Raw genomic sequence first — 25588 nt, 5'->3', positions numbered from 1 at the left:
TTCTCAACAATCATCCAAATAAGGAAAGTACATTTTCTCTTTATGGTAAGAGAGTGTGACATTGGGTTAGGAGTCCCTGCTAAATAGAGCTGTGCATTTGATAGATTGATGATACACTAAGAGGTGAATATGGGCAGAAGAAAGCCTTACTGGAGGTAAAATGAATCAACTCCATGGTGAAAAACAAGGTTCGTGGAGTTTTCTTATTTAATAGATATGGAGAACTTGCAAGAGTGACTCAATTTCAGGAAGCCTTTTTAATGAAATCTTAGAAAATAATAAATGCTGGCAACAGCTAACACATATTGAGTGTTTATCAAGTGCCAGAAAGTATCTATATACTTTTGTTAACTCCTTTAATCTTCACAGTGGCCCTCTTAGTTCGATAATATTGTTGTCTCCATTTTACAGATGAGGAAACTGAGATTTAGTGGACTTAAGCAGATGACACCAATTGCAAGTGGATTCAAACCTAGAGAGGCTGAATCCACGGTTCAGTAACCACTGGACACTATATTATTTCAAGAAAGAAAAAGACAGCTCTGAAGTTTTAAAAGTGAGCTTTTGCTTTGATTATTATAGAAAGGGGTGGGGAGAGATTTTGGAGAAAGCAGTATGTATTGTCAAAGCTGCAGAGACAGTTGCAAAAGACCTTGTTTTGGGGGGAACTGGAGGACATATTGAGTGTTGAGGAAGTTGTTTTATATTATTTTGAGTGGTTAGGATTTGCTTTGAGCTATTGCATAGATTAAAGATTGAGGATTAGAATCTATAACAATTTTCTGATAGATTTGTGGCTTGACATGAATAGAGAAATGTACTCTTGTAAAGATATAACCTGTTGAAGCAGAAAACTGTCAACTTCTTAATCATGTCTATTCAAAGAATGACTTTGCTGTACCATGTCCTAAGGAATTTTATCTGAAGTCAATCTGAAAATCAGAGATGTCACCTTCTCACTCCTTAAATTACTACCATAGAGGTGGTTGAGTTAACAAAAAAAGATTTATCTAGTACCTTTCAAGATTGGCACATGCTCCTCACTTACCAAATACAGGCACTTCAAGAGCTGCTCAATATATTCAGTAATTTATTTACCTAATATTGCGTAAATAAACCTTTATCTTAAAGTTTATGCCATTTCTAAAAATCACTTAAACTTTGAGACTTTCAAATCATCATTGACATTGGTTCTCCAATATGTGATATGGCCTCTTTTCTCTATCATAAATATCTACTTTCATCAGTGGTACAATTTGACACATTTTAAAAGATGATACCTGAGATGGCTGATAGGGAACATACATGAATAATTGAATAATTACATGAAGATGTCATTGTCTCCTCAGTTGAATTAGCTGAGGAAGAGGGTACAGTGGAAGGAGCTCTGGACTGAGGTATGTATACACATACACATGCACACACAGACACGCGCACACACATATAGATTTTGCTTGAATATGTGGGGTATGTATGCTCGTATGAACATGTGTATAGATGTATTCTAGAGCTAAGCATAAGTTTTATGCAGTGATCTGTGTAATCCTTTATAACTCAGAATTGTCTAAAATACAGTGAATGGATAAAGAAAATGGAATATTACTCAGCCATAAGAAAGAATGAAATCTGTCATTAGCAACAACATGAATAGACCTAGAGGGTATAGTGCTAAGTGAAATATACCAATCTGAGAAAGACAAATAGCATGTGATTTCACTCTTACGTGGAATTTAAGAAACGAATGAACAAAGGAGAAAAATGACAAGAAATTAGACTTTTTTTAATGTTTATTTTTGAGAGAGAGAGAGAGAGACAGGGCATGAGTGGGAGAGTGACAGAGGAAGACACAGAATCTGAAGCAGTCTCCAGGCTCTGAGTTGTCAGGACAGAGCCCAACGTGGGGCTCGAGCTCGTAAACCGCAAGATCATGACCTGAGCCAAAGACAGATGCTTAACCAACTGAGCCACCCAGGTGCCCCAAAATTAGACTCCTAAATGTAGAATGGTGGTTGCCAGAGGGGAGGTCGCTGAGGTAATGGGAGTAGTAGTTAAAGGGAATTATAAGTACACTTATCTTGATGAGGACTGAAGAATGTATAGAAATAGTAAATAATTATATTATACATGTGAAACTAACATAACTGCATGCTAATTATACTTGAATAAAAACAAATGGCAGTAGATGTGACAAAAAGACATGGAGAAGCTTAAAAAATAAAAATGGTGCAAAAAGTTAAAAAAATGATCGCTGATCAAATGTATATTCTTGTTCTTCTGGAAGTCTGAGGATTTTGATTATATATCATTTTGAATTAACTGAATAGTATTGCTCACCGTTTGATCATGCCCATATGCATACCTAGAGTATGTGTGTTACATAGAAGACCATAATGTTGAATAAATCCCTTGATGGATTTTTGTTTACTGTAGTTAGAAACACATAGTAGGCTGTCGCTTCTCAAGTGCCCTAAATAGATGATGAATATTAAACATGTGATGTAGATTTTTATTATCTCTGATTTAATGTTCACGAAAATATAGCTCAGTTTAGTTGGAATTCTAACTATCGAAGTCTAGCTCTACAAAATTCTGATTTCCATCATCTTGACTACATTGGTTTTGTGCACTTTGATCTTTATTTTGTGTTATACAAAAGTCAATATGTTGATATACAGACACATCTGCTGCTTGGATAGTAATTTTAGAACTAGCTCTTTTTCCAAGCACACATAGGACACTGAGCATTGGTACTATGTGCTCTTGTTGGCACTTTCCAGTCATAAAACTTATGACGAATTCCAAGAGCTATGTGAAGGAAATTCCCTTTGTTCTTTTTTTAAAAATTTTTTAATGTTTTCTTTTTAATGATTATCTGTGTGAGAGAGACAGAGACAGTGTAGGAGAGGGGGAAGGGCAGAGAGAGAGGGAAACATAGAATCTGAAGCAGGCTCCAAGCTGTCAACACAGAGCCTGATGTGGGGCTCGAACTCATGAACCGCAAGATCATGACCTGAGCTGAAGTCAGATGCTCAACCGACTGAGCCACCCAGGTGCCCCAATGCTTGTTTATCTTTGAGAGAAAGAGAGTGAGTGAGTTAACTGGGAAGGGACAGAGAGAGAGGGAGATGGAATCTGAAGAAGGCTCCAGGCTCTGAGCTGTCAGCACATAGCTCGATGTGGGGCTTGAACCCACAGACCACAAGATCATGACCTGAGCCTAAGTCAGGTCCTTAACCTACTGAGCCATCCCAGAGCCCCCTTTTTAAAAATATTTTTTTAATGTTTATTTTTGAGAGGGGGGAGGGAGGGAAGGAGAAAGGGAGAGAGAGGCAAGAGTGCAAGCTGGGGAAGGGCAGAGAGAAAGGGAGAGGAAATTCCTTTTGTTCTAATTGAACATTAGTGTATAGAGTAAAATTGTATTTGTGAGAAACTGTATGAACAGCAAGTGGCCTTTCTGTTATTTTCTTCATTTCCATAGTGTCAATATTAATTTTATATTGTTATTAGGAATTGAATGACTGCAGCCTGAATGTTAAATCACCAAGTCATTAGAATTCCTAATCAGTGTAACATTGCTTTTAAGATAAATTTTGTGTAATGTATTGAATTGGTTTTCTTGTTGTTCATAGCAATCTAACTATAGACCAGCTATTTCTTTGAATACAAAGATTATATATTCATTTGTTTGAAAGAACCAAGAGTGTTATAGCTAGTAAAAAAGAAAAACAGAAAAAAAAGCTGCAGCATTAAATGAGGTCATTGAGTGTGAAGTGAAATACCACAGAGACCCATTTATTTATACCTGATATGAAAAGCAATGACACTATAAGAATTTGAGTTGAATCATAGCCCGTATTTATATAGATAGGTTTAGGGGAAAAATAAAAAGATTTGGTTTAGCATAAGAAATGTCCTAGTTACTTACTGCTGCATTACATGTAACATAGAATGTTATTTCTGTTTCATTCTACTGATCATATGAGCTAAAGGGCATCTCAGATTCTAGAGGAATGGAGAAATAGATTCTAGTTCTCCTTGGTATAATACATGTTTGTACGGAAAGGATGAAATTTATTAGCCATATTAGAGATAGCTGTCCAAGAAGTAGGTATTTAATGGTACTTGGATACATTGAATATCACTATCAGGAGAACAAGTAAGGGAATATTGAAAGTAATTTACATGTAAAATATTGCTAGCTTATGCCCATAATTAAAGTAATACATATACACTGTGTTTTACCATTTCATGAAACATAGGGTGACACAGTATATCCTATTGTGTTGATGAAGTAGTTGTCATTCTGGGGACACTTTCCACGTTGAAGATCCTGGTTATAGGTGGGCATTAGGAAGAGTTTCGTGTTGCTCTTACATCAGTTTGTTGCAATGTGACATTAAGTCTAAAATGATATAACTTTGAAAAATATGACTAGATTACATAACTCAAATATTGGAAGCAGAAATTGTAGTGTTAATATTGTTCAGTTCTTTCATCAAAAAGGTAAAAATACTCAACCTACACTTTGCAAAGATCTTCATGTTAGCCATTGGTGTGGCACACTTGGGACTTGAATCTGGGTCTCTCAAGTTATTGCCCTTCCTGTTATTGAATGCATCCACACTCCTTTCCAAAAGTCTGTCCTGTAAGTTACGATCTGGTAATCCACATAGAAGGACTGTCCTCACCAAACGGTGAATAAGAGCTTGTTATTTCATTACATTTTCAATGTTTTGTGGTCTCTAGAGGAGTGAAAATGCTTCATCAACTTGACAAGGAGTATAGTGTGAATAATTTAAGTACATACGGTGAGCCAGGGAGAATCTAGTTTTGATGGACCATGAACCTTATACGATTTTGACCCCACTTTATAAGATAGAAGGATGCAAAATTACAACTACAGAATTAAGTGCAAGGCTTTAAAAAAGAGGCCTGTGTATTTTAAGGGTCCTCAGGCTCAACTTTCATCAGCCTCTGGTGGTAAGTCAATTAGTTTAATTGAAAGAATAGAGTTTTGATTGGCATTTTGGAAGAACATGTTGTCTCCCTAGATAAAGTGTTGTTGTTAGTAGGCACAACTGAAGGAAGATTATTTCTCTGAACTTAGTGATTTCCTCTCACGTTTACAGTGGGTCTTAAATGCAGTCTTGTTTACATGTATGAATGTATACAAGGACATTGAGGCAATGCTTTGTACCTCTAAGTATTATGGCACTTTGTCACAGAGTGATTTAGACATGTGGCCTTGCTTTTTAAAAACCTCCAGCTACCAACATTTAAGGTAGGAAGCAGTTCTGTTGATCTTTGGAGGCTAAAGACTTATATGAATGATACATTAAATTGGCATGTTAAAGCAAGCTTGCGTAACTTTTGAAAGTCATCTAATTATACAGTATTCCATCTTAGTTTATCCATTTACTATATGAGGATAAATGAAGATACCATCTGATATGTTTTGAAAAATGAGTTGCTATCAGTGGGCTCAGTTGAAGTATTCAGAGAAATGATGCATATATAAGATAGCATTTTCCAGGCCGTGTCCAGTGTTAATATGCCACACATGGAGTGCATGATAGGCACAGAGGAAATAAGGATAATATTTTACATTACAGAGTGTTTTGAGATAGGCAAGGCCGTTATTATGTTTCCTATTCTTGTAAAGAAAATCACTTGCAGGTTTTGAACTTATTTCCCTAAAGTAACATAGCTAGTATTCAAGCCCAGCAGTAGGACACAAAGGGCATCAGGCTTTTCATTATGCTACTCTGTGTCTTCTTAGAGGCCCAAGGAAGTTTATACCATCCCCACTGTCCTTCCCCACCTGGAAACAATTGCATTCCCAAGGTCTTGTAATTTAGCTTTTTTGTTATGACTGCTTTTCTCTGAGTTATTTAATTAGAATCTGCAGCTTTGGCAGGAAAATAGTCAACCCAGCATATTTCTAACAAGCAATGTATTTAGGGGAGAAAGTCAAAGTGAGCAAATAGGAGAGAACGAATGGGTGATAGTCGCTACTAGAATATATTAGTTGCAGACAAATTTCAATGGGAGTGTCAGTCACTATGAATTACATTTTTTAGTGAAGTGGCCTGAAAAACAAGAATGGGATGGAACAAGGCAATATATCATAGTACAGAATATTTGGAATTTTCCCAAACCTGTCATCTTTTAATGGAGGAACTTTTAGGAGCAGAGGCCAGGCCTGTGTTGATAGAATCATCTTGGGAAATGCACTTTAAACACTCCTATTCAGACTTGATGTTTTGAAAGGTTTTTCTATTAGGTAGGTAAGATTTAAAAGGCAATAGTTGATATATGTCACATTTTAAAATACTCAAATTAATCTTGATCCATCATTATTCATGATAATACCATTAAGCATCCTCAGTGGTTGAATGTGGGTAATGAAACATAGTTTAGCTCTTAGAACTGTTACAGAAGATAAATATTAAATACTAGGTAACTAGGTGAAAAACAGTGGTTTTAGGGGATACTGACAACCATGGATTAAGAGGGTTTTCTACCCCTTAAAGCATTTCATTAATGGTAGATGGAGAGAAGAAGCATGGAGGAGTCGAGTGAGAAATGTCCTCAACAGGAAAGCTGAGATACTGGTATTTGGGATGATAAGATCAGTGTGGTTTTTCACAATGTTGCCAGGTAAAACATTTCAGGTCCGTATTTTGTCTAGTAAATAGTTGATGCCATGGTTCTCTGCATGATGTTGATGAGAAACTATGTTTTGATATCTGTTCCTTGAAGCCCATAGGTTTCTCAAAATCAAGTTTTCTGCTGGCATGATTGCAATAATATCTACTGGAGTTTAAAATTGTGTCTATTTTTTCAAGAACAAGTTGTAAATCCTGTTAAATTTCAGTGTCAAGCCCATAACTTGCATTGAAGCTAACAGAGAGGGAACAGTAGACTAGCTTCCAGGCAGGCAATGTGAGAGTATTTAGACCCCATCATGCCTGAAAGCATGCAAACATGCTTTCTTAAGTGCAAACATTGGGTGTATTACCCAGGGAGTTAAAACACAGGCAGCTAAAGGGAACTGGATCTTTTCAATCTGTCAAATTATATGCGTCTGCTTCTTAATCATTATCATGAAGCTGTTCTATGGGACTACTTGAACCAAGTTAGCTTTCAATTAGCATGACATTATATTGGCAGATCTAAACTATTAGAAAAAATATTGTTCTGGCATGGACATTATATACATGAACAATTTATTGGTGCAGTTTCATGTTCCAACACTATTATAATCTGTTAAACTCTTAAAACACTTGCCTCTCTATTTTTCTCTTACACTCACTTGGAAACAACTCCAAAATGAATTAAATCCAGCTATCCACCTGCTCTGTGCCTTCACTCAAGTTGTTGAGTGTTACTGAGATAAATTATACTACCGTTAGGACTTTATCTCGGTGATCACATATCCCCAGTGCACATGCGACTTTGCTTGCAACCTTCCTCTTTCTCTAGGACAGTCATTCACTTTATTGTGCTCTGAGATAATATTTTGTCCATTCTGCTCTCTCTCTAAACTTCCTGCCCTCTTTCCACACCTTTCACACTTAACTATGAATGACTCACCTTTCTTCCTACTTAGTTTTTTTATATGAGGTATTAGAGTAGAACACATTGACATTTTATCCCTAACTTTACTAGGCTACTCTTCTCTTCATTTAGAGTAGCCAAAATCTTCCAGCTACTATCTGAAGTCAATGCCAGAATTTATGTTTTGAAATACTCTCTTAAAGACTTCTTCAATTGTCACCTCTACTACATCACCAATTTGTCTCTGGATATAGGATCCTTCCCAAGAGCCTACGTATAGAGCTTCTATTCACAAGTCTTAGTGAAAACATTCCCTTGAGCTATGGCCATACTGACTTCATAGAAAAGCTCCTCTAAGATTTTTCTGTATTCATTGTCTTTGCTATCTCACCTTCCATTCCCTCCCTAGTCAAATCTAATGAGATTTTCATTCCTGTAAAATGGCTATGTTAAGGTTACTAATGAATGCTATGTTACAAAATCCAGTGGTCAATTCTCAGTTCTCGTTTTTGCCTGATCTTTACATAATTTGACTCAGTTGGCTACAACTGTCATATCAAAATAATTTTCCTGGTTTTCATCCTACCAAATAAATTCCTACTTTCCTTTGCTGATTCCTATTTTCTATCTTACCATCATGAGATCATGACCTGAGCCAAAATCAAGATTTGGATGCTTAACCAACTGAGCCACCCAGTTGCCCTTGGCTTTATGTTTTAGTTTGAAGACCTCAGTCATGAGCTGTCTTCTCTATCTCCCTTCCAAATTTGACCACATTTGGTTCTTTTTAAATAAAACCTATATAAAATCATTGGCTCCTAAATGTGTATTTGCAGGTCAGATTTCTCTCACATTCTTCCCATTTTTATTCATTATCTATTGCTACATAAAAATATTACCCATAACTTAGTGCATTAAAATGAAACATTTCATGTCTCGTGGTTTCTGTGGGTTAGGAGTCTTGACATGGCTTAGCTGAGTCTTCTGGCTCAGGGTCACTCACAAGGCTGCAGTGAAGATTTTGGCTGGGGTAGCAATCATCTCAGTGTTCAATTGAGACAAGATCTGCTTCCAAGCTCCCTCAGTGGTAGTTGGCAGGATTCAACTCCTTAAGAGTTGTGGGACCAAGTTTTTCTCTGGCTGTTGGCCAGGGACCACCCTCAGTTTCTTGCCACATGAACTTTTCAATAGGGCACCTGGCTTTATCAAAGTGAGTAGTGAGGGAGTGCCAGGAAAATGGAAATCAGTATTTTGTAATTTAATCTCAGAAGTGACCTCCCATCACTTTTGCCTGTATTAACCATTCACTAGGCCTATCCCACACTCAAAGGAAGGGGATTACACAAGGTCGTGATAACAAGAGGCAGGGATTATTAGAGGCCTGCAACAGTAATAAATCAAATGAACTTCGATATGATATAGGCATCTCAAACTTAAAGTATCCAAATTAGATCATGGCTTCTTAACTTCCCAAACTTGGTATTCCTCTAGCGTTCTTCATCTCAGTTAATGGTAGTACAGTATACCTCTACTTTGTGGCCAGACCTGGGATTGATCTTTTATTTCATTGTAACTCACTGACACACCCAACAAATTTGTGACTCCCGTAGGTATTATTTCCATATTGTACATTAATTCTGATGATATTGTAACATTACTTTTGTTAAAATGTTGTCTTAACCAGTATCAGTGCTTGTCTGAACTACTGCATTAGCCTACAACCAAATTAGTATCTTTCTTTCCTATTTTTGTTTGATTATGGTCCATTCTTCACATGGTAGTCAAGGCAAATATTTTAAAGAGTGTATATTATCTTATTAGTACCAGTATTAGTTAATTACAAATTATCCCTGTGGTGTCTGAGTGGCTAAGTTGGTTAAGCATCCGGCTTCAGCTCAGGTCATGAACTTGTGGTTTGTGACTTCCAGCCCCATGTCAGGCTCTGTGCTGACATCTGGGAGCCTGGAGCCTGCTTCGGATTCTGTGTCTCCCCCTCTCTCTGTTCCTCCCCTGCTCATACTCTGTCTCTCTTTCCCTGTCTCAAAAATAAATAAACGTTAAAAAATTTTTAAAAAATGATCACAAACTGGGTGGTTGAAAACAACAGCTAAGTTTTCTCTCACAGTTCTAGGGGCTAGAAGTCCAAAATCAAGGTGACTGCAGGCTTGTTTTATCTGAAGGCTCTAGGAGATGATCCTTCCTTGTCTCTTTCTACCTTCTTGGAGTTATCAGCAATACTTGGCTTTGCCTGGCTTGGAGATGCAGAACTCCAATCTCTGCCTCCACTGTTAAATGGCCTTCCTCCCTGTGAGTGCTTGTGTCTCTCCCCTTATAAGGATATCAGTGGATTCAAAGTCTACCCTAATCCAGTATGATCTCATCTAAAGTTGGTTACATCCACAAAGGCTCTATTCCCAAATAAGGTTGTATATATAAGTGTGCAGGATTAGTACTTCAACATATTCTTTTGGGTTAGGTACAATTCAACCCCAAACAGTCCTTTACAAACTCTGGGTGACTTTTCAGTCTAAATAAAATAAAATACAAGTTTTTCCATTTATTGGACTCTTCTTCATGTCTCACCTAGTTACCATCTCCCCCTGGTCTAGTCTGCTCCAACTATGTTGACCTTTTTTCTGTTGTGCAACTTACTAACAAGTTGTTCTGTTCTCATGGCTTTTGCATATGCTCATACTTTTTCTAGGGTATATTTTCCCCATATTCACATGTGACTGCTTCTTTATCATGATTTAAGTCCCAAGTGTTAGGCAAAACCTTTGAGATATTAAAATAGTAACTTCTTTTTCTTGAAGTTTATTTATTAAGAGAGAGAGAGTGAGTGAGTGTGTGTGTGTGAGCGAGCAAGCAAGCAGGGAAGGGGCAGGGAGAGAAGGAGAGAGAGAATCCCAAGCAAACTCCATGCTGTGAGCTTGGAGCCTGACATGGGGCTCGAACTGTGAGATCATGTCCTGAGCCAAAATCAAGAGTCAGATGCTTAACCGAGTGAGCCACGCAGGAGCCCCTAAAACAGTAACTTGCATAGCACATCATTCTCTTTCCTGTAGTATTATTTAATTTTCCTCACATTTATCATTAAACAAAATACATGTCTGCTTGTGTTTTGCCTGGCAAGAATGTAAGCTTGATGAAGGAAGGGTCTTGATCTGTCTTGTTTCCTATTATGTCTTCAGTACTCCAGTATCTAGGAGTGCAGGGCACATGTTGATCAACAAGTTTATATATTCATTAAAAACTCAGCAAGATGATACGCAGAATTGCTGAATAAATTCTGGAAAGTAGTCAATACCAAATTCCGATTTACCTCTGATCTTCTGAACTTGTGGAAAAGTAGTGTTTCTAGTAAGCTATATGCTAAGTGCTGAGAAGTTAAGGAGTAACCAGATCTGACAGGCATAAAACAGTCTATATTCTCTTTGAGGAGGTAGTGTGACTCCTGTGATGAAGAAGTAGGAGTGTCAGATAGTGAAAACCTTTTGAGTAGAGTGAATGTAGCAAGTGCCTAGTTCAAAGCCACATAAATATCACATGGCTAGAATTTCATTCCATTCAGGGATTCTGTAAAGCACACACTGTCCTAAGAAGTAGTAGCACTGCCTACAGGTGGATAATTGGATATGGATCCTGTGTGTTTTTATTTGTGGATACATTTGCATCAGAGGTCTAAGAACTAACTCCATTTTACTTATTTTTGGCTATTTAAAATATTGTCAGTATAAGACACGGAAACTAATTTTCTAGTTGTGTGTCCTTGAGAAAGGTGCTTTATATATAGATAAAAGTAGTATCTATGTGATTGAAAATTTGTGAGGATTAACAAAATAGTCTATGTAAAGTACTTAGATACGTGCATGGCATTTAATAAGTGTTCAATTAAGGTTTGTGGTTTTTGATAAACGTTGAAAACCGAATATGCAAAATCATATATGAATGTATAAATAATTATTATAATTATCTACAAATGCTAGTGATGAACTAGAATATTTCTCTTATGTTTCTGGCTTCTGTGTTGTATTACCATTCTGTTACAGCCATAACAGCTAATCACAAACTTTGTGGCGCAAAATAACAAAAATTTATTCTCTTTCATTTATGAAGGTTAGAAGTATGAAATGTGATTTATGGGGCTATAATCAGGGTGTCTTCAGGGCTGGGTTTTCTGGGGGCTCCAGGACGGAATTTGTTCATTTAATCTTCTGGCTTCTAGTCTTTGCTGACATTTCTCGGAGCATGGCTTCCTCACCCCAATCTTCACTTCTCTATCCCATAGCCTTCTCCCTAGCTTTAATACTCTTGTCACCCTCTTACAAGGATCCTTGTGATTACATTGGGCCCACTTTGGAATCTAGGGTAATCTCTCCATGTTATGATCCTTAAATGAATGATGTGTGCAAAGCCCCTTTTTCCATTTAAGGTAGCATATTCAGTGAATCTGGGGATTAGGATTTGGACATCTTTGGAGGCAATTACTTCATCTTGCACAAATGCATTCCTGTTCTTTCAATTTTAACAGTTACTTTTTAAAAAGTACAAAGTTTTATCATTGTTTTTATTTTCTTGATGAGAATTCTAATGACCCATTGGCACATAGGACAAGTGCTTATATTTCTTTTCCTGGCAACTTCAGTGGTCCTGTTGTCACTGAGTAGTACCTAGGGGTGACTGCTAAGCACCTTTATAAAAGATAACTAATTGTACTTTGTTCTTTGGCCTCACAACTGATGTATCTGTCTGATAGTTCTGATTAACATAAAACCATGTTTTCTTGAGAGTTGCAGTGAGTTTCTTCAATATGTTGAATTTTAAACACAGCAAAATGTGATAGGGTCAGATTTATCCAGCTATCCATTAAATACATTGTCAGGAAAAACTCACAAAGGAGGGCACATCCACACATCTAGGATCATGTTTGCAGCCCATAAGAGCGATGATGCAATATATTTGCCTTTCTTCTCTGGTTTTGTCACTTATCTCATCCAATCTGCTGACTTTGGAACCCAAAAAATGTCTTTGGTATGAGCCTTGCAGCTGAATTACAGTAGAGGGAATGGTGAATATGAAAGGCTTAAGAAAGGTGAGTTAGAAAAGTGGTAGATGGAAACTGTGTATTGTTTTTATTTATGCTCTCTATTCTTGTACACAGTGCACTTCCCATTTAGCTAGTCAAGTTCATCCATTCACTGGATTTTCTCATGTCACCAAATAAGTGTGAGTTGTATTGAATTTTACAGAAATTTCTGACACATATGGGATATTTCCATTTCTCAAATAATTCCCAGTACTTTCAATCTGGAATTACTCCATAGAGTTAATTCAGCTATGGCTATAGTTGTCAACATAGCCCTGTAAGTGTTCAGTGGCTTATAACAATAAAGGGCGATACACTCTCAACTAAGCATCAGTGTTTAATCAGGAATGTATCATTGTATTTGATTTTCACAGTAATCCTCACGAGGTGGAGAGTGTTCCCATGCCCATTTCACAGATGAGAGGACAGGTGTTTAGAGATACTAAGTATTTGTCCACATCTGCACAGTTGGTAAGAAGTTGAGCTGGACTTCAAATATAGGCATTTTACTTCAAGTTAGATGCACTCATTCACCTTCATTCTGTATCTCTTCAGGTCTCTCTTGGCAGACCATCAGCTGGTACTGGGGATTTTCTAAGCTATAGCTGGTTATATACTAAGTAAGTCTGTACTTTGCAAGGGATGATTGCATACTTTTCAAATAACTTGACGTTGAGGCCCTTTCCTAAGAAGCTGCATCCCGGCCACCGTTCCTCTCAGAGTGGTTCCTCTCCCTTTCCAAAGCTGAGAAAAAGGCCTAGTGTCTTAAAATATACTTAGTTCTTGTTGATGTTAATGTTATGGAAATAGACTTTTCCTATGCATCTTTGTAATTCCACTGGTTTCTTATTTAACTGCCTTGGAGCTCTCTTTATATTGTTGTTCACATGGTTTCTGATTAAAACACCATGATACTAAGCACTGCCCAGAATACAAAATCTAACCAGAGGTAGCTTATTGTAATGTCTTCCTCTCAACTTAAAAAAATTACTTTGCTTATATTTAAATATTTATTGATTAATTATAATAAATCATTGTAGTTCTCAAGCATAATTTTCAAAAACTCATGAGTCATAAAGGTATAAAATGAGCACATATCAAAGATTGATGTAATTCACTAATTAGTGAAGGAATTGGAAGACATGTTAGAGCTGGTTTAGAGGAGGTGTCAAAGCACCACAAATCTATATGCAGTAAAAAAATTTTGGAATGGATTTGCCACAACTGGTCTATACATAGGGTGGTAATCAATTGCATCCCACCAGAACGCAGATAGTTTCCATTTCTATGGACAAGAATTACTTGCGTTGCTATTAACCTTCTAGAAGTTACCTTTTCAGAGTTGTGAAATAGCATATCTAAAGACAAAGTTGCACAGATAGGGTCAGGTAGCCCCGAGAAGCTCCAACTTTCTATCAGAAGATTATCTAGTAATCCCTATTGTTCATTCCAGGATCTCAAATATGTCATTAAAGTACTATCCTGTGGCTGCATCTACAGTTTACGTTTTTTTTTCCTTTGGTTATCCACTATATACTTAGGGCCTATTATCTGCTTGAAACAATTTAATAGGTATTGTAAACAGATCAGGAAATGTGTAGGTTTGTGTGTATGGGTTTGTGTCTGTTCACAATCTATTTTAATTAGCTTCTGATTGCTATCCTAGCCTTTGTATTAGTGACCCAGGAAAGTGGATCTTATGACTGAGAATACTGAAAATTATTTTTGTGAAAAATTACTTAGCACAATGTAGTTTATCTGGATGACTCTTGGATTAAGACATGTTTATGCTTTTAGAGAATTAAAATAATAGGAAACAATGTGAGATAATTTGATTCTGTAACAGCTTTTTTGTTAATTTTTCTAGTTTATTGAGGTCTAATTAATAAATACAATTTGTATATATTTAAGGTGTACCACTTGATTTTTTTGATACACATAAACATTGTGAAAGGATTACCACAATGAAGTTAATTAACATATCAATCACCTTACATACTATCATTTTTTGTGTTATGTTTTACTCTCATAACAAATTTTAAGTATAAAATGCAGTATTATTAACTGTGGTCGCCATACTATACATTAAATCATTAGATTGTATTGATCGTGCCTAACTCATCCTCTATACCCTTTGACCAGTATCTTCTCATTTTCCCTACCCCCAGCCTCTGGTAACCACCATTCTATTTTCTACTTTCTAGAAGTTTGACTTTTTCCGATTCCGTGCATAAGTGAGATCATACAGCATTTGTCTTCCTCTGCCTGGCTTATTTCATTTAACCTAATGCCCTGAGGTCCATCCATATTGTTGGAAATAAAAATATTTTCTTCCTTTTTTAGGGCTGCATAATAATCCATGGTGTGTGTATGTCAGGTTTTCTTTATCCGTTGATCTATTGATGGACACTTAAAACCTTTTCTAAGGAAATTTTAAAGTAATATAAAATGTTTATATTTTTATGAAAAGAAGTATATATTCATTTTTTTAAAAATTGGGCAAATATATAGCAATATGGAGGAAACCAATCATTCAGTATAATTACTTATGACAAAGGTCATATTAAATGATGTGAGGCAGTTTCTCTGGTCATTTTTTGATCTATATTCATATTACTCATAAGAATCATGCTCTATACAGCATTGTATTCTTCTTTCATCTCTGAGCATTTTGTTGTGACTAATTTTCCAAGTGACTGACTTCCAAAATATTTGTGAAGACTGAATATTTTATCTTATAGATACCCCCTACAATTGGTTTTAATTGTCCTTCTTAATAATTAGATACTTGAATAGTTTATTAAATATCTCTTTATTTATCTCCATAAATCCAGATGGAGATTTATGAGTATTCAAGGGTGATACACAGTTACCAATCACTGCATAACAAATTACTACAAATTTGTATCATAAAATGATAGAAATGTATTATCACACAATATCTATGGGTTAGAAGTGAGGGTACATGTTAGCTGGATCCTCTGCTGAATCTCACAAGGCTGGAATCAAGGTATCAGGCAGGCAGAACTCTCATCTGAGACCTGGGGTCCTCCTCCAAGGTGATGTGGTTGTTGGCAGAATTTAGTTCATTGTGGCTGTAGGATTGAGGCCCTCAGCATCTAGAAGCCACAAACCATTTCATGACATGTAGTTCTCTCCACAACATGAAAGTTTGTTCTTCAAGTCCAGTATGAGAGCATCTCTGCTGATTGTTAATTCTCTGACATCTTCTGTGACCTTTAGATCCTCTTTTAAAGGTCCACCTGATGAGGCTGGGCCCACTGAGAGTGGTCTCTATTTTGATTCACTTAAAATCAACTGATGAGTTGATTGATTTACAACTACAAAACATCTTATCTTCTGCTATATAACATAGCCTAACCATGGGAGTAATAACCTATCGTATTTATAGTCCTCATCCATAATCAAGGGGGTATGGGCTTCCATAGGGTGTGAACACCAGGGGTGGGAGTCTTGGGGGGCCATCTCAGATTTTTACTACCACAGAGTGATTTTATTTCTCTGTTCAGTGATAAATTCTTCCTTTATCATATGTTCTATATTCTGATATTGGGTGCAGTGTTGTATGTGTATCTTTCATTGATAAGTGCATCAATTTTTGTGGCTGTACCAATTAATAAGTGTAGAATTAAAATGCATTTTGGTATCTTGCAGGCAAGTCCTACTTAATTCTTCTTTTCTAAATTTCTCTCATTTATTCTTGCAGTCAAATTTTAGACTTAATTATTCAAGAAACAAAATAAAACATCCATTTGGATTTTGACTAGAAGTAATATCAGTTTAGAAAAATGTGACATTTTTAGTCAATATTGACAAGTGGCTAATATTTTCATCTTGAAGCACATTATTTTTCATAGTTTATAATGCAATAAAGTTTTTTAATGTCTTTATAACCATAACCTATAAATAATGAAAATTTTGGGTTTGTCTTAGCTAATATTTATATTTATAGCTATTATTCTTTCTGGTTCACATCACTACCTAGAAGTTCTAGAAAAAAGCTAAGTAATAGGGGTGACTTAAACTACCCTTGCCAGTGTAAATTTATTTTATAAAGTTTATTAAATTTTTTATATTAGCTCTGATAATTTGTTTTGTCACTTTTAAAAGGTTTTCTTTGAAAAAAATAAAAGGTTTTCTGTGTTCTTACAACCATAACCATGGTTTTCTGTTCCTTAGAACACACTGTGTTCTCTGAAAATTTGCAGGTACTCATCTGTGCTATTTTGGAGTTTATACTTGAATAGTATTAAGAACTTTTAAATGCTTTTGTTTGTTTCCTGTTATTTTGTTCAGAAAATTTTCATAATTTACCTTCCCAGAAATCTATTCTCTAATATTTTCAAATTTAGGAAAAATAAAAGTATTCTCATTTTTTGTGTCTTTGTGTATTTTATATCCTCTTTCTCACCTTTGATTTTGTTAATATTATTGGTCTTATTTTCTTAGTCGATTTGATAGAAGTTTAGTCTTTATAACACAGAGCTGGTTATGACATTCGGTTCTGTAAACACAATGGTCTTCCCAATTGTTCAAGGATGTGGTTCAGACTTCATGAGAATTGAGCAAGCCCTTACTGTACAGGATCCTTCTACAAGTTTTCAGGCTCACCTGGTGCCACTCAGCAGGTGGGCCAGTTATTCCTCAGTAACTACAGCCACTACTCTAGTCTGTTGGTTTGCAGAACATTCCATAGCATCTCATGTCACATTGCTGCACAGCAGACTACTTTGTGTATAAGTCTCAGGACAGTATGAAAATAAGGAATTCATGCATTTTGAACAGCGTTATGTGACTGATCACTATTCTTATCACTTTGTAGGAGAATCTGTCAGGAACCGTATGACTGAAGATCTTATTGACATCTTGGCCTTTTAGCCAGATGATGAATTAACCTCTGGAGATCATTATAGATCTTAGTTATAAGGTCTGGACCTTAACCTTCGCTTGCCAGCCAGTCTCTATAGGAATGAATGATCTTCAGGCTGGGTTGTGTTAAAAAAACAAAAACAAAAAGCAGAACCCTGTTTGTGCTGTTTTGTAAAAAAAAAAAAAAAAAAAAAAAAAAAAAAAATTCTAGTGAGTTCAAACTTACTTTTGATATTCTATATGTAAGCACCTCACTACTTATTGAATAGATAAGTATTGAATAGATTGTCAGGTATATAGTTTCATTTTCACTAGAGGTTTTGCAAATGCATCATAGGCTCTATTTATTCTCCTCTGCCTGCAATGTTCTGTCCATCCTGTTTTAAAGCCTTTATACCCTGATTCAAAATTAGGTCAAAATATCATCCTCATATGAGAATGTTTTCATGGCTTCTCCAGGCAGCCCTGAGCTCTTTGCATAGACTTGAGAATTCTTCTAACACCTATCCCTTTGATGTAATCATTGATTTTTCAGGCCTCTTGTCCATGTGATCTTTGGCTACAGTTACCATTTCCTAATGATTTTGTGTTTTTAATACTTAAAACAGTATCTGAAACATGGTAGGCCCTCAAAAATTTTTTTAAGTAACTGTATAGATGTCTTCAGAAATTCTGAGTGATTTATTTTCGGCAAGAGAGTTGTCATAGGTTCATGATGGAGGAAATCAGTTTCACTGGGGCTAATTTTAAATATTTTGGTTTTTGTTTTTTTTTTTTTTTTTTTTTTGCTAACTTTTAGTTGGCAGGGCCTTTAAGTACAACTGATATCATGTCCATAGGAAATTTATACCACAACTTTAACATGCATTACTTTATGTAAATTGTGGCTGGTAAAATGCTTTGTGCCATGCACAAATGGATACTTTAAATTTTTTTATTTTAAATTTAAAATTTAAATTTACTTTAAATTTTTTTGAGAGAGGGAGCGTGCAAGCACCAGCGGGATAGGGACAGAGGGAGAGAGAGAATCCCACGCAGGCTCCACAGTCAGCACAGAGCCTGACACAGGGCTTGATCTCACAACTATGAGATGATGACCTGAGGTGAAATCAGGAGTTGAACTCTTAACCCACTGAGCCACCCAGCTGTCCCTAAATGTTTCTTGTTATTAGAGTGGAAATGATGTACTTGTGAGTTTAGTAAGGTAAAAACTTTGAGGACTAAATAAAATATAATAGACCATTTTTTGAGCATAAATAATTTTTACATACCAGCCCGAAATGGAGAGAATGGAGACATACGGAAAGAGCATTTTAAAATGTCTATAGTGAAATGTCACTGTTAAACACTGATAGATACCATAAAGACAAGTACTTAAAGGTTGTAAATGTTTGAAGTAGGTATTTGCTCTCTCACTGTGTTGTGAATAATAGGTCAAAAATGAAATAAACCAAAAGGAAATAAACCTCTCACTTATGTCCATGTTTTGTAGACGACAAGTGTAAGGAGATGAATTTGCTTGCCTGACATATGAGTGAGACTCTTAATCCTCTTCATTCTCATTCTAAAACCAATTCTCTCTGTTTTACGATGTAAGTAAAATAAAACAAACCAGTGCTAATTCGCTCCAGTTTACTTCTAATCTTTGTATTTATCCATGTGTATTTTCTTTACTTCTGCCTCTAAAGGGTGTCTCAACTTTGCCGTACTAGTATCTCTTCCTTTCTCGATTCACTTGCCTCCTCTAGCTCTTCTCTTTGCTTCAGTTTACGATCTGGAACGATCAGGAACGATCTTCCTCGTTCTCACCTAAAGTTAAGCCTCAACTTCTCTACTCTCAACTATGGGTTTCACATCTTCCTGTTTAGGAACAAGCAGATAAAGCTTATTTTACTCATTAAATTTTCTTATTTGTTTAATTAAAGGAGTGGCCAGTATGACTGGCATTATCTTAAATCTAATGCTAGTTTTATCTCTTTTTATCCTTATAATACATAAACTCTGCTGATTTCATCTTTAAATATCCTTGCTCATATCATTGACCTGGCTCCTTGACTGATTTCCTCTATTTTCCTGTCCTACAAATATTTGTAGGCTCTGAAGTGAAAATGTAAGCCATCTTCTCTTTGTTTTCTATGCTTTCTTCCTGTTTATCCTAATCTATGTCTTTAATTTCAGCTAAAATTACAATATTGTTATTCTCCATCTTTACACTGAGTTTATGGCTAATATTTTTAGTTAACTACAAGAAAATTCTAGTAGGGAGATTCCATAAGCTGTTTAAAATCTGTGTGCCTTAAGTATAATTACATATACTTCTCCATCCTCACTGCCCAGAAGGTCTTACCTAGTTCTATATATTGGTAAATAGGATCATAATAGACCTAGGTGCTCCAAGTGTATGCCTCAAACCCACTTTCAAAGCTTGCTTTCAGTGCCACTTCCTTTAATATCCCTGAACTCCATTTATTCCCAAATATATTCTATTCTTGCGGCATTCACCTCTACTTCTTTAAGTCTGACCTTCTTCTTTATCTTCCTATACCACTGCCTGCTAACTAGTTTCTTCCAACTTCGAACTATGCTTTATGAAACAGTTAAGGTTTTTCACTTAAAAGCATCCTTTAGTTCTTTATTGTCCCTAGTACAAATGATCTTAGGACTGTGTGAGAGGGGGATAGGTCAGAATTTGGGGTGGGTCATCATGTGTATTCTGAGGAAACATATTCAATATACATAAGTGTTTTCATGATATATTCAATATACATAAGTGTTTTCATGATAAAAATGTTAAGAAAGTGAAGCTGCATAAAATATTCTTGGACAATGAAGTTACACAGTATATGAGTGAAAAACATTGTAGGGGGCATGAGGGAGGGGAAAAGTGATGGTTACCTAGCATATCTTGTTATTGACAATCCTACATTGACATCTTCAACTTCAGTCACCACAGCCCGTGGTCTGTTTACACTTCATTCCTAGTATTTGCCATTTCACATCCTTTCCATATTAGTTTTTGTTGTTGTTGTTGCTGTGACAAATTACCACAAACTTCGTGGCTTAAAACAACCCCGGTTTTTATTCTTAGAGTTCTGGTGGTTAGAAAGTCAAAATGTATTAGACTTACTTGGTAAAATCAAGGTGTTGGCATGATTGCCTCTTATGTGGAAGATCTGGGGAAAATCTGCTTCCTTGCCTGTTCCAGCTTGTGGAGGCCACAAATATCCCTTGGGTCATGTTCTGTTTGTCCATCCCTAATGTGCATCACTCCAGTCTCTGACCTTTGCTTCCATCCTTAGAGTTTCTTTGAATATCATTCTTCTACTGCCCTTTTATAAGGATGCTTGTTATTACATTGGGTTCACCTGACTAATCTCCCACCTCAAAATCCTTAATTTAACCACACATGCCCAGTCCCTTTGACATGTGAGGTAAATGATCACCAGTTCCAGGTTGTGAACGTGTTTGTGGGGTGGGCATTATTCTCTCCACCAGAGCGACAATCTCAGTCATACTTTATTCTAGACCCAGAAGTCCCTTTACCTTAAAAAAATCTTTACTTTATGACCTAACTGAAATACTTCCTCCTCTGAGAGCTCTTTGCTATGACTTCCCCAGAGCCAACCTGAAACAAAATTAATAGATTTCTCCCTCTACTCCCTCAGCCCAGTATACTCACCATATGGCAGTAGGGCAGGTCTAATTAAGTAGGTAAGCATTTGTCTCCTTTATTGGTCTATGATCCTTCTTTATTGGAGTGCATCACATAGTCTTTGTGTCCCCACTACACCTTAGCACAGCATCTTGTAACTAGTACATGCTTAATAAGTGTATACCAAATGATGAGTTTGAATACTAGAATTCAACTGTATACAATAGCAACCACAGTCAGTCTTTCATTCAGTCCCTTTTTCAGCTAACACTTAGCATTGGAAATAAAAAGATGAATAAAGCACACATTCACCCTGGTGGGACTTCAAGTCTGGGAAAAGAGAAAGACATAATTAAAGAGATGAGCTAATAGCTTGAGGTAGGACATAAAGAAAGCTGGTAAATACAAAACGTGTCACAGGTGAGAGGATGTGAGTTGAGTCTATGATAGTGTTAACGTAACAATAATGGCAACAACAGTCAACCACAGTGAAGACAGTAACAACAGCAGCTTCCATTTCTTGAGTTTGTTGTATGTGCCAGTACGGTTCTAGGTACTGTGCTATATACTGTAATGGTACCTATTTTTTAAATGAAGAAACCAGTCACAGGTTATGTGCTCAAAATCACACAGCTAATGGGTGGTGAACTGGGATAAGAACCTAGACAGACTGATGGCTCATAACCATTATAGTATGTGTTCATTCTGCATAAGATTTAGTAGTGGTTTATGTGAAGCCAAGTCATGATAGTATTAAGAATATTAATTATGCAACAAGTACAGCAAAGCTTGGATGTCTATGACTAGATATATTTCATCAGTCTTTCAAGATAAGATGTAATAAATGATATCAAAGAGGTTTATGAACATTACTGTAGACTGACCAAGATGTTGAATCTGTGATACGCTACATATTTTTCCCCCTAATACACAGCATTTCAAGAGATTCAATTAAGGATCTTGATGTTACCAAATTGATGCTTTCCAAACCAAATTAGTTTCAAGAAATAAAATTGCAAACGAGCTTGTGTTCTTACAGAAATGAAACGAGTGAGGAAGTAGTATTTAGAACGAGAGTGAAGTAATAAGACAGTTAAGTTTGATGGTCTTGCAATGTGTAGTTGGATCCTGGAGTTTCTTGGGCAGTGCTGATTAAACTCACACTGAGAGAGGAACTGATTCTTACTGCTAACCTGAAGGCTGAAGATATCAGCTTGAAGATTTCCTGCAGCTCCAGTTAGCGCAGTGGCTGGGAAATGGGATTCAGATTTTAGGAATGCATGACTCAGGCTTGAGCTGTAATGTGGCGGTTCGTCAGATATGTTTGATGAGTTGGCTTTTCGGACTAGGTTTCATTTATGTCTTTATGTGAACTCAAAGCCCTTGGTTAGAAAACTGAAACAGGCTATCATCATTTAAAGGAGCTAGAGTTAAAATAGCTTATTCTCAATACTTATTTTAAAAATTCACTGACTTTCTGACTAAAATGATGATGGTATCACTTTACTGCAAGTGAATAGATAGTGATTTTGTTCTGTGAATTAAAATGTGTTTGAACAGACTTATTAATGCAAATGAATTAATCATTTAAAAATATTCAGAGGTAAAAAATACTCAGAAGTATCTCAGGTGCTATGAGAGCAAAATATGTGACTGTCAAACCACCATTTCAGCTTCCTCATTTTTAATAAAGTCATAGTGATTGAAAGCTGAATACAATCAGTCCTCAACTGTCTTGCAAAGAAACTTGTGCTGTCATGGATTGACAATATATTTGAACTGTGTTCTGACTTGATACTTTTTGAAAATTCAGTCTTTCACCTGTACTATCACAGTCCTACACAAAAATGAAAGAGGGATGATTTTCCCAGGAAGACAGTGTTCATTTCAGTTAATTTCAAATGAAACATATCCCCCTTTTGAAATCCAAACTCTAGGCTAATGTCCCTTCTAGTACCCCTCTGAGAGCCTTGTAATAGGACGAAGTCATGTATCTTTCTGTAGCTTTCAGAGACCGTATACTTTCTTTCAATAGAGACAAGAGTCTTAAAATTCTCTTGAAGTATCTTTTAGAGCTTTTTTAAAGAGAATTGTAAAATTATAATTAAATCTTTAGAGGCATAGAATTTATGATTTCTTGACTGGGAAGAAGGATATAGAATAAAATCATATTCCATTGTAACCTGGAACTTTAAAATACGTTGGTATTTGGTAATTTATATTAAAAACAGTGAAATAGTCCTTTTCAAGGGATTGTTTTCACTTCATTTAAGTGCAATTAGGTCCTCTAAAAAGATAAATTTTAAACCTTTAAGCGATCATAAACTTTTAAAGCATTTGGTGGGCCCCTTGGAGACAGAATTTTGGCACTACTGGTTTGGATTTTACTTAGGAACCACAGCATCTAGGGACATATAATACAGATCCTGTTCACATTCTTTCCTTTGGTGATACTCACTGCCCTAATTGTGTGCATGATCAGAAGTTGACCAAAAATCTTAAAATATTGCTATATATGTTTTTTTAAATGTGTATTTTTCTTTTTGTATGTTTGATTTAGGGAACAGCCTTTAAAAGCTGGAAGATGAAAGCTCTGATTCCACACTTGATTCTCTTATATGCTACTTTTACTCAGAGTTTGAAGGTGGTGACCAAAAGAGGCTCTGGTAAGCAGTGTATCTTCCTTTACTCTCATTTTTATGGCTTAAGGTGATGGTGCTACGTTCACATATGTGCCATTTGTGGAGAGAATGAAAATTAAGCGGGGAGGTCCATGTTGTAGAAATATTGCCGACATATCTTGAAATGAATGGAGCTTACAGGGAATTAGAAAGGTGGGACTAGGTTGGAAAAAAAATGGGGCTTATATCATTGATTACTATGAATTTGAATGGATACTATACCAAAAGCTTGTATTTTTACTTCATTTTATAGTATGATTTTCAACATTCTTTTATGAAGAGTGTCATTTTAACTTGTGCGTGGAAATATTGTGACTTAGTTTCATGTTAACTTTACTGTTACCATTTCAATATCAGCTGTGCTTAGAGCAGATTCTTTTTAAGGGTGTACTTAAGCTGTTTTGCTGGATTATTTTGCAGGTATTTAAAGAAAGCTCCAGAGTTAGTTACGAAAATGTTTTGGGGAAACATCCTAATATGTTAATAGGAAACATAGAAGTAAAGTAGAATGGTAATATGAAAGGGGCTGCTAAAGGGAATAATGTGGAAACTTAGAGAAAACTTTGCATGTTATAAGACATCTCGGTTTTCAGTTGACAGTTGATAGTTGGAATTAGTGAAATTAATGTATGAGGCAATTGAATAAATACTACTACCAATTTGAAGTTGCATTTTGTCTACTAACTCACCAATAATACAAACCCTGCCACACTCGCATTTTATGTGGGGTTACAGAATTTTTTGGTATTATGGCTTTTGAGTATAATGGAGAAAGAAATGTATTGTGTTTAGGTGCTAGAACTAGAATGTGTTGTATATTAGTTCTAGAGAGACAGTGGGAAAAAGAGATAATGTGCAGGAGGCTGCAAGGTGTTGAGATTATCAAGAATTGCATTAGCCAAAATATCTTTGGAATTCATAAAGGAGAGGGAATGAAAGGGCCCAGATGGGGCTACAGCAAACATTTTCAGTTCCTTAGGTACAGAGGCTTCAAACTCAAACTGATTATCTAATGAGAAGGCCAAATGTGAAGGAAGTGGAGAACGTCAGCTCTCATGAGCCCCCCTTCCCTTGAGAGAAAATCTAGGGAAGAATTGAGGGGTATTTCTGCATGGGCGAAGAGGTGGTGCAGGATTGAGGCTTAAAGGAACTTTACTGAGCCTGTTGGCTCTAGAACTTTTTGGCCATTATACAGCTGTTGTTTCTGTCATTGATGTGGTTGTAGACAATGTGGAAAAAATAGTGTTTCTATGCTGACACATTGTATCATATGTTTCCCTTGATGGATTTTTTTTTTCTTTTTGATGGGAGAAATCCTAGAGCAGGATTATGATGCAGTAGCTTTTGTAATTTGGGTGGATTACTAGCAAACACCAGATGTTTTGATTATTTGTCTGCTACTTGCACAGAAGGTTGAGCATACCTATGGGAGTTACAATAGGTAGAAGGGGGAGCAAATCTTGTTGGAAGCTGCTAATGTCTACAAAATTGATAGCTTCTACAATGGCAGTTTGCGTTAAAAGCACTTAACAAGGATCTGAGATTCTGGCCATATAGAAGAGAAACATTTAACTGTATACCTATTATAGCAAAATGAAACTATTTATATGAGAGATATTAATTGAATCTTCATTTTTTCTGGCTATTATACTTGATAATATAAATTTTTTTCAGTTCTTTTTGTGTATGTCAGATTTAAGATTTATATATTCAAGGGCA

The 25588-nt window shown here is 36.1% G+C and overlaps 1 protein-coding gene across 1 annotated transcript in view; it reads left to right on the top strand.

Moving 5' to 3' along the window:
• Positions 1-25588, top strand: part of IL1RAPL1 (interleukin 1 receptor accessory protein like 1) — a 1360593-nt gene that overhangs the window by 176460 nt on the left and 1158545 nt on the right. Inside the window, exon 2 of the mRNA XM_081794008.1 lies at positions 23749-23854. Coding sequence (XP_081650134.1) covers positions 23773-23854 — 82 coding nt within the window. The 5' untranslated portion in view covers positions 23749-23772. The remainder of the gene's footprint in view (positions 1-23748; positions 23855-25588) is intronic.

Source organism: Panthera onca, chromosome X (assembly GCF_046562875.1).
Source record: "Panthera onca isolate mPanOnc1 chromosome X, mPanOnc1 haplotype 2, whole genome shotgun sequence".
Classification (NCBI taxonomy): domain Eukaryota; kingdom Metazoa; phylum Chordata; class Mammalia; order Carnivora; family Felidae; genus Panthera; species Panthera onca.
Note: the sequence above shows the minus strand (reverse complement) of the source record. Positions and strands in the feature narration are given on the sequence as shown.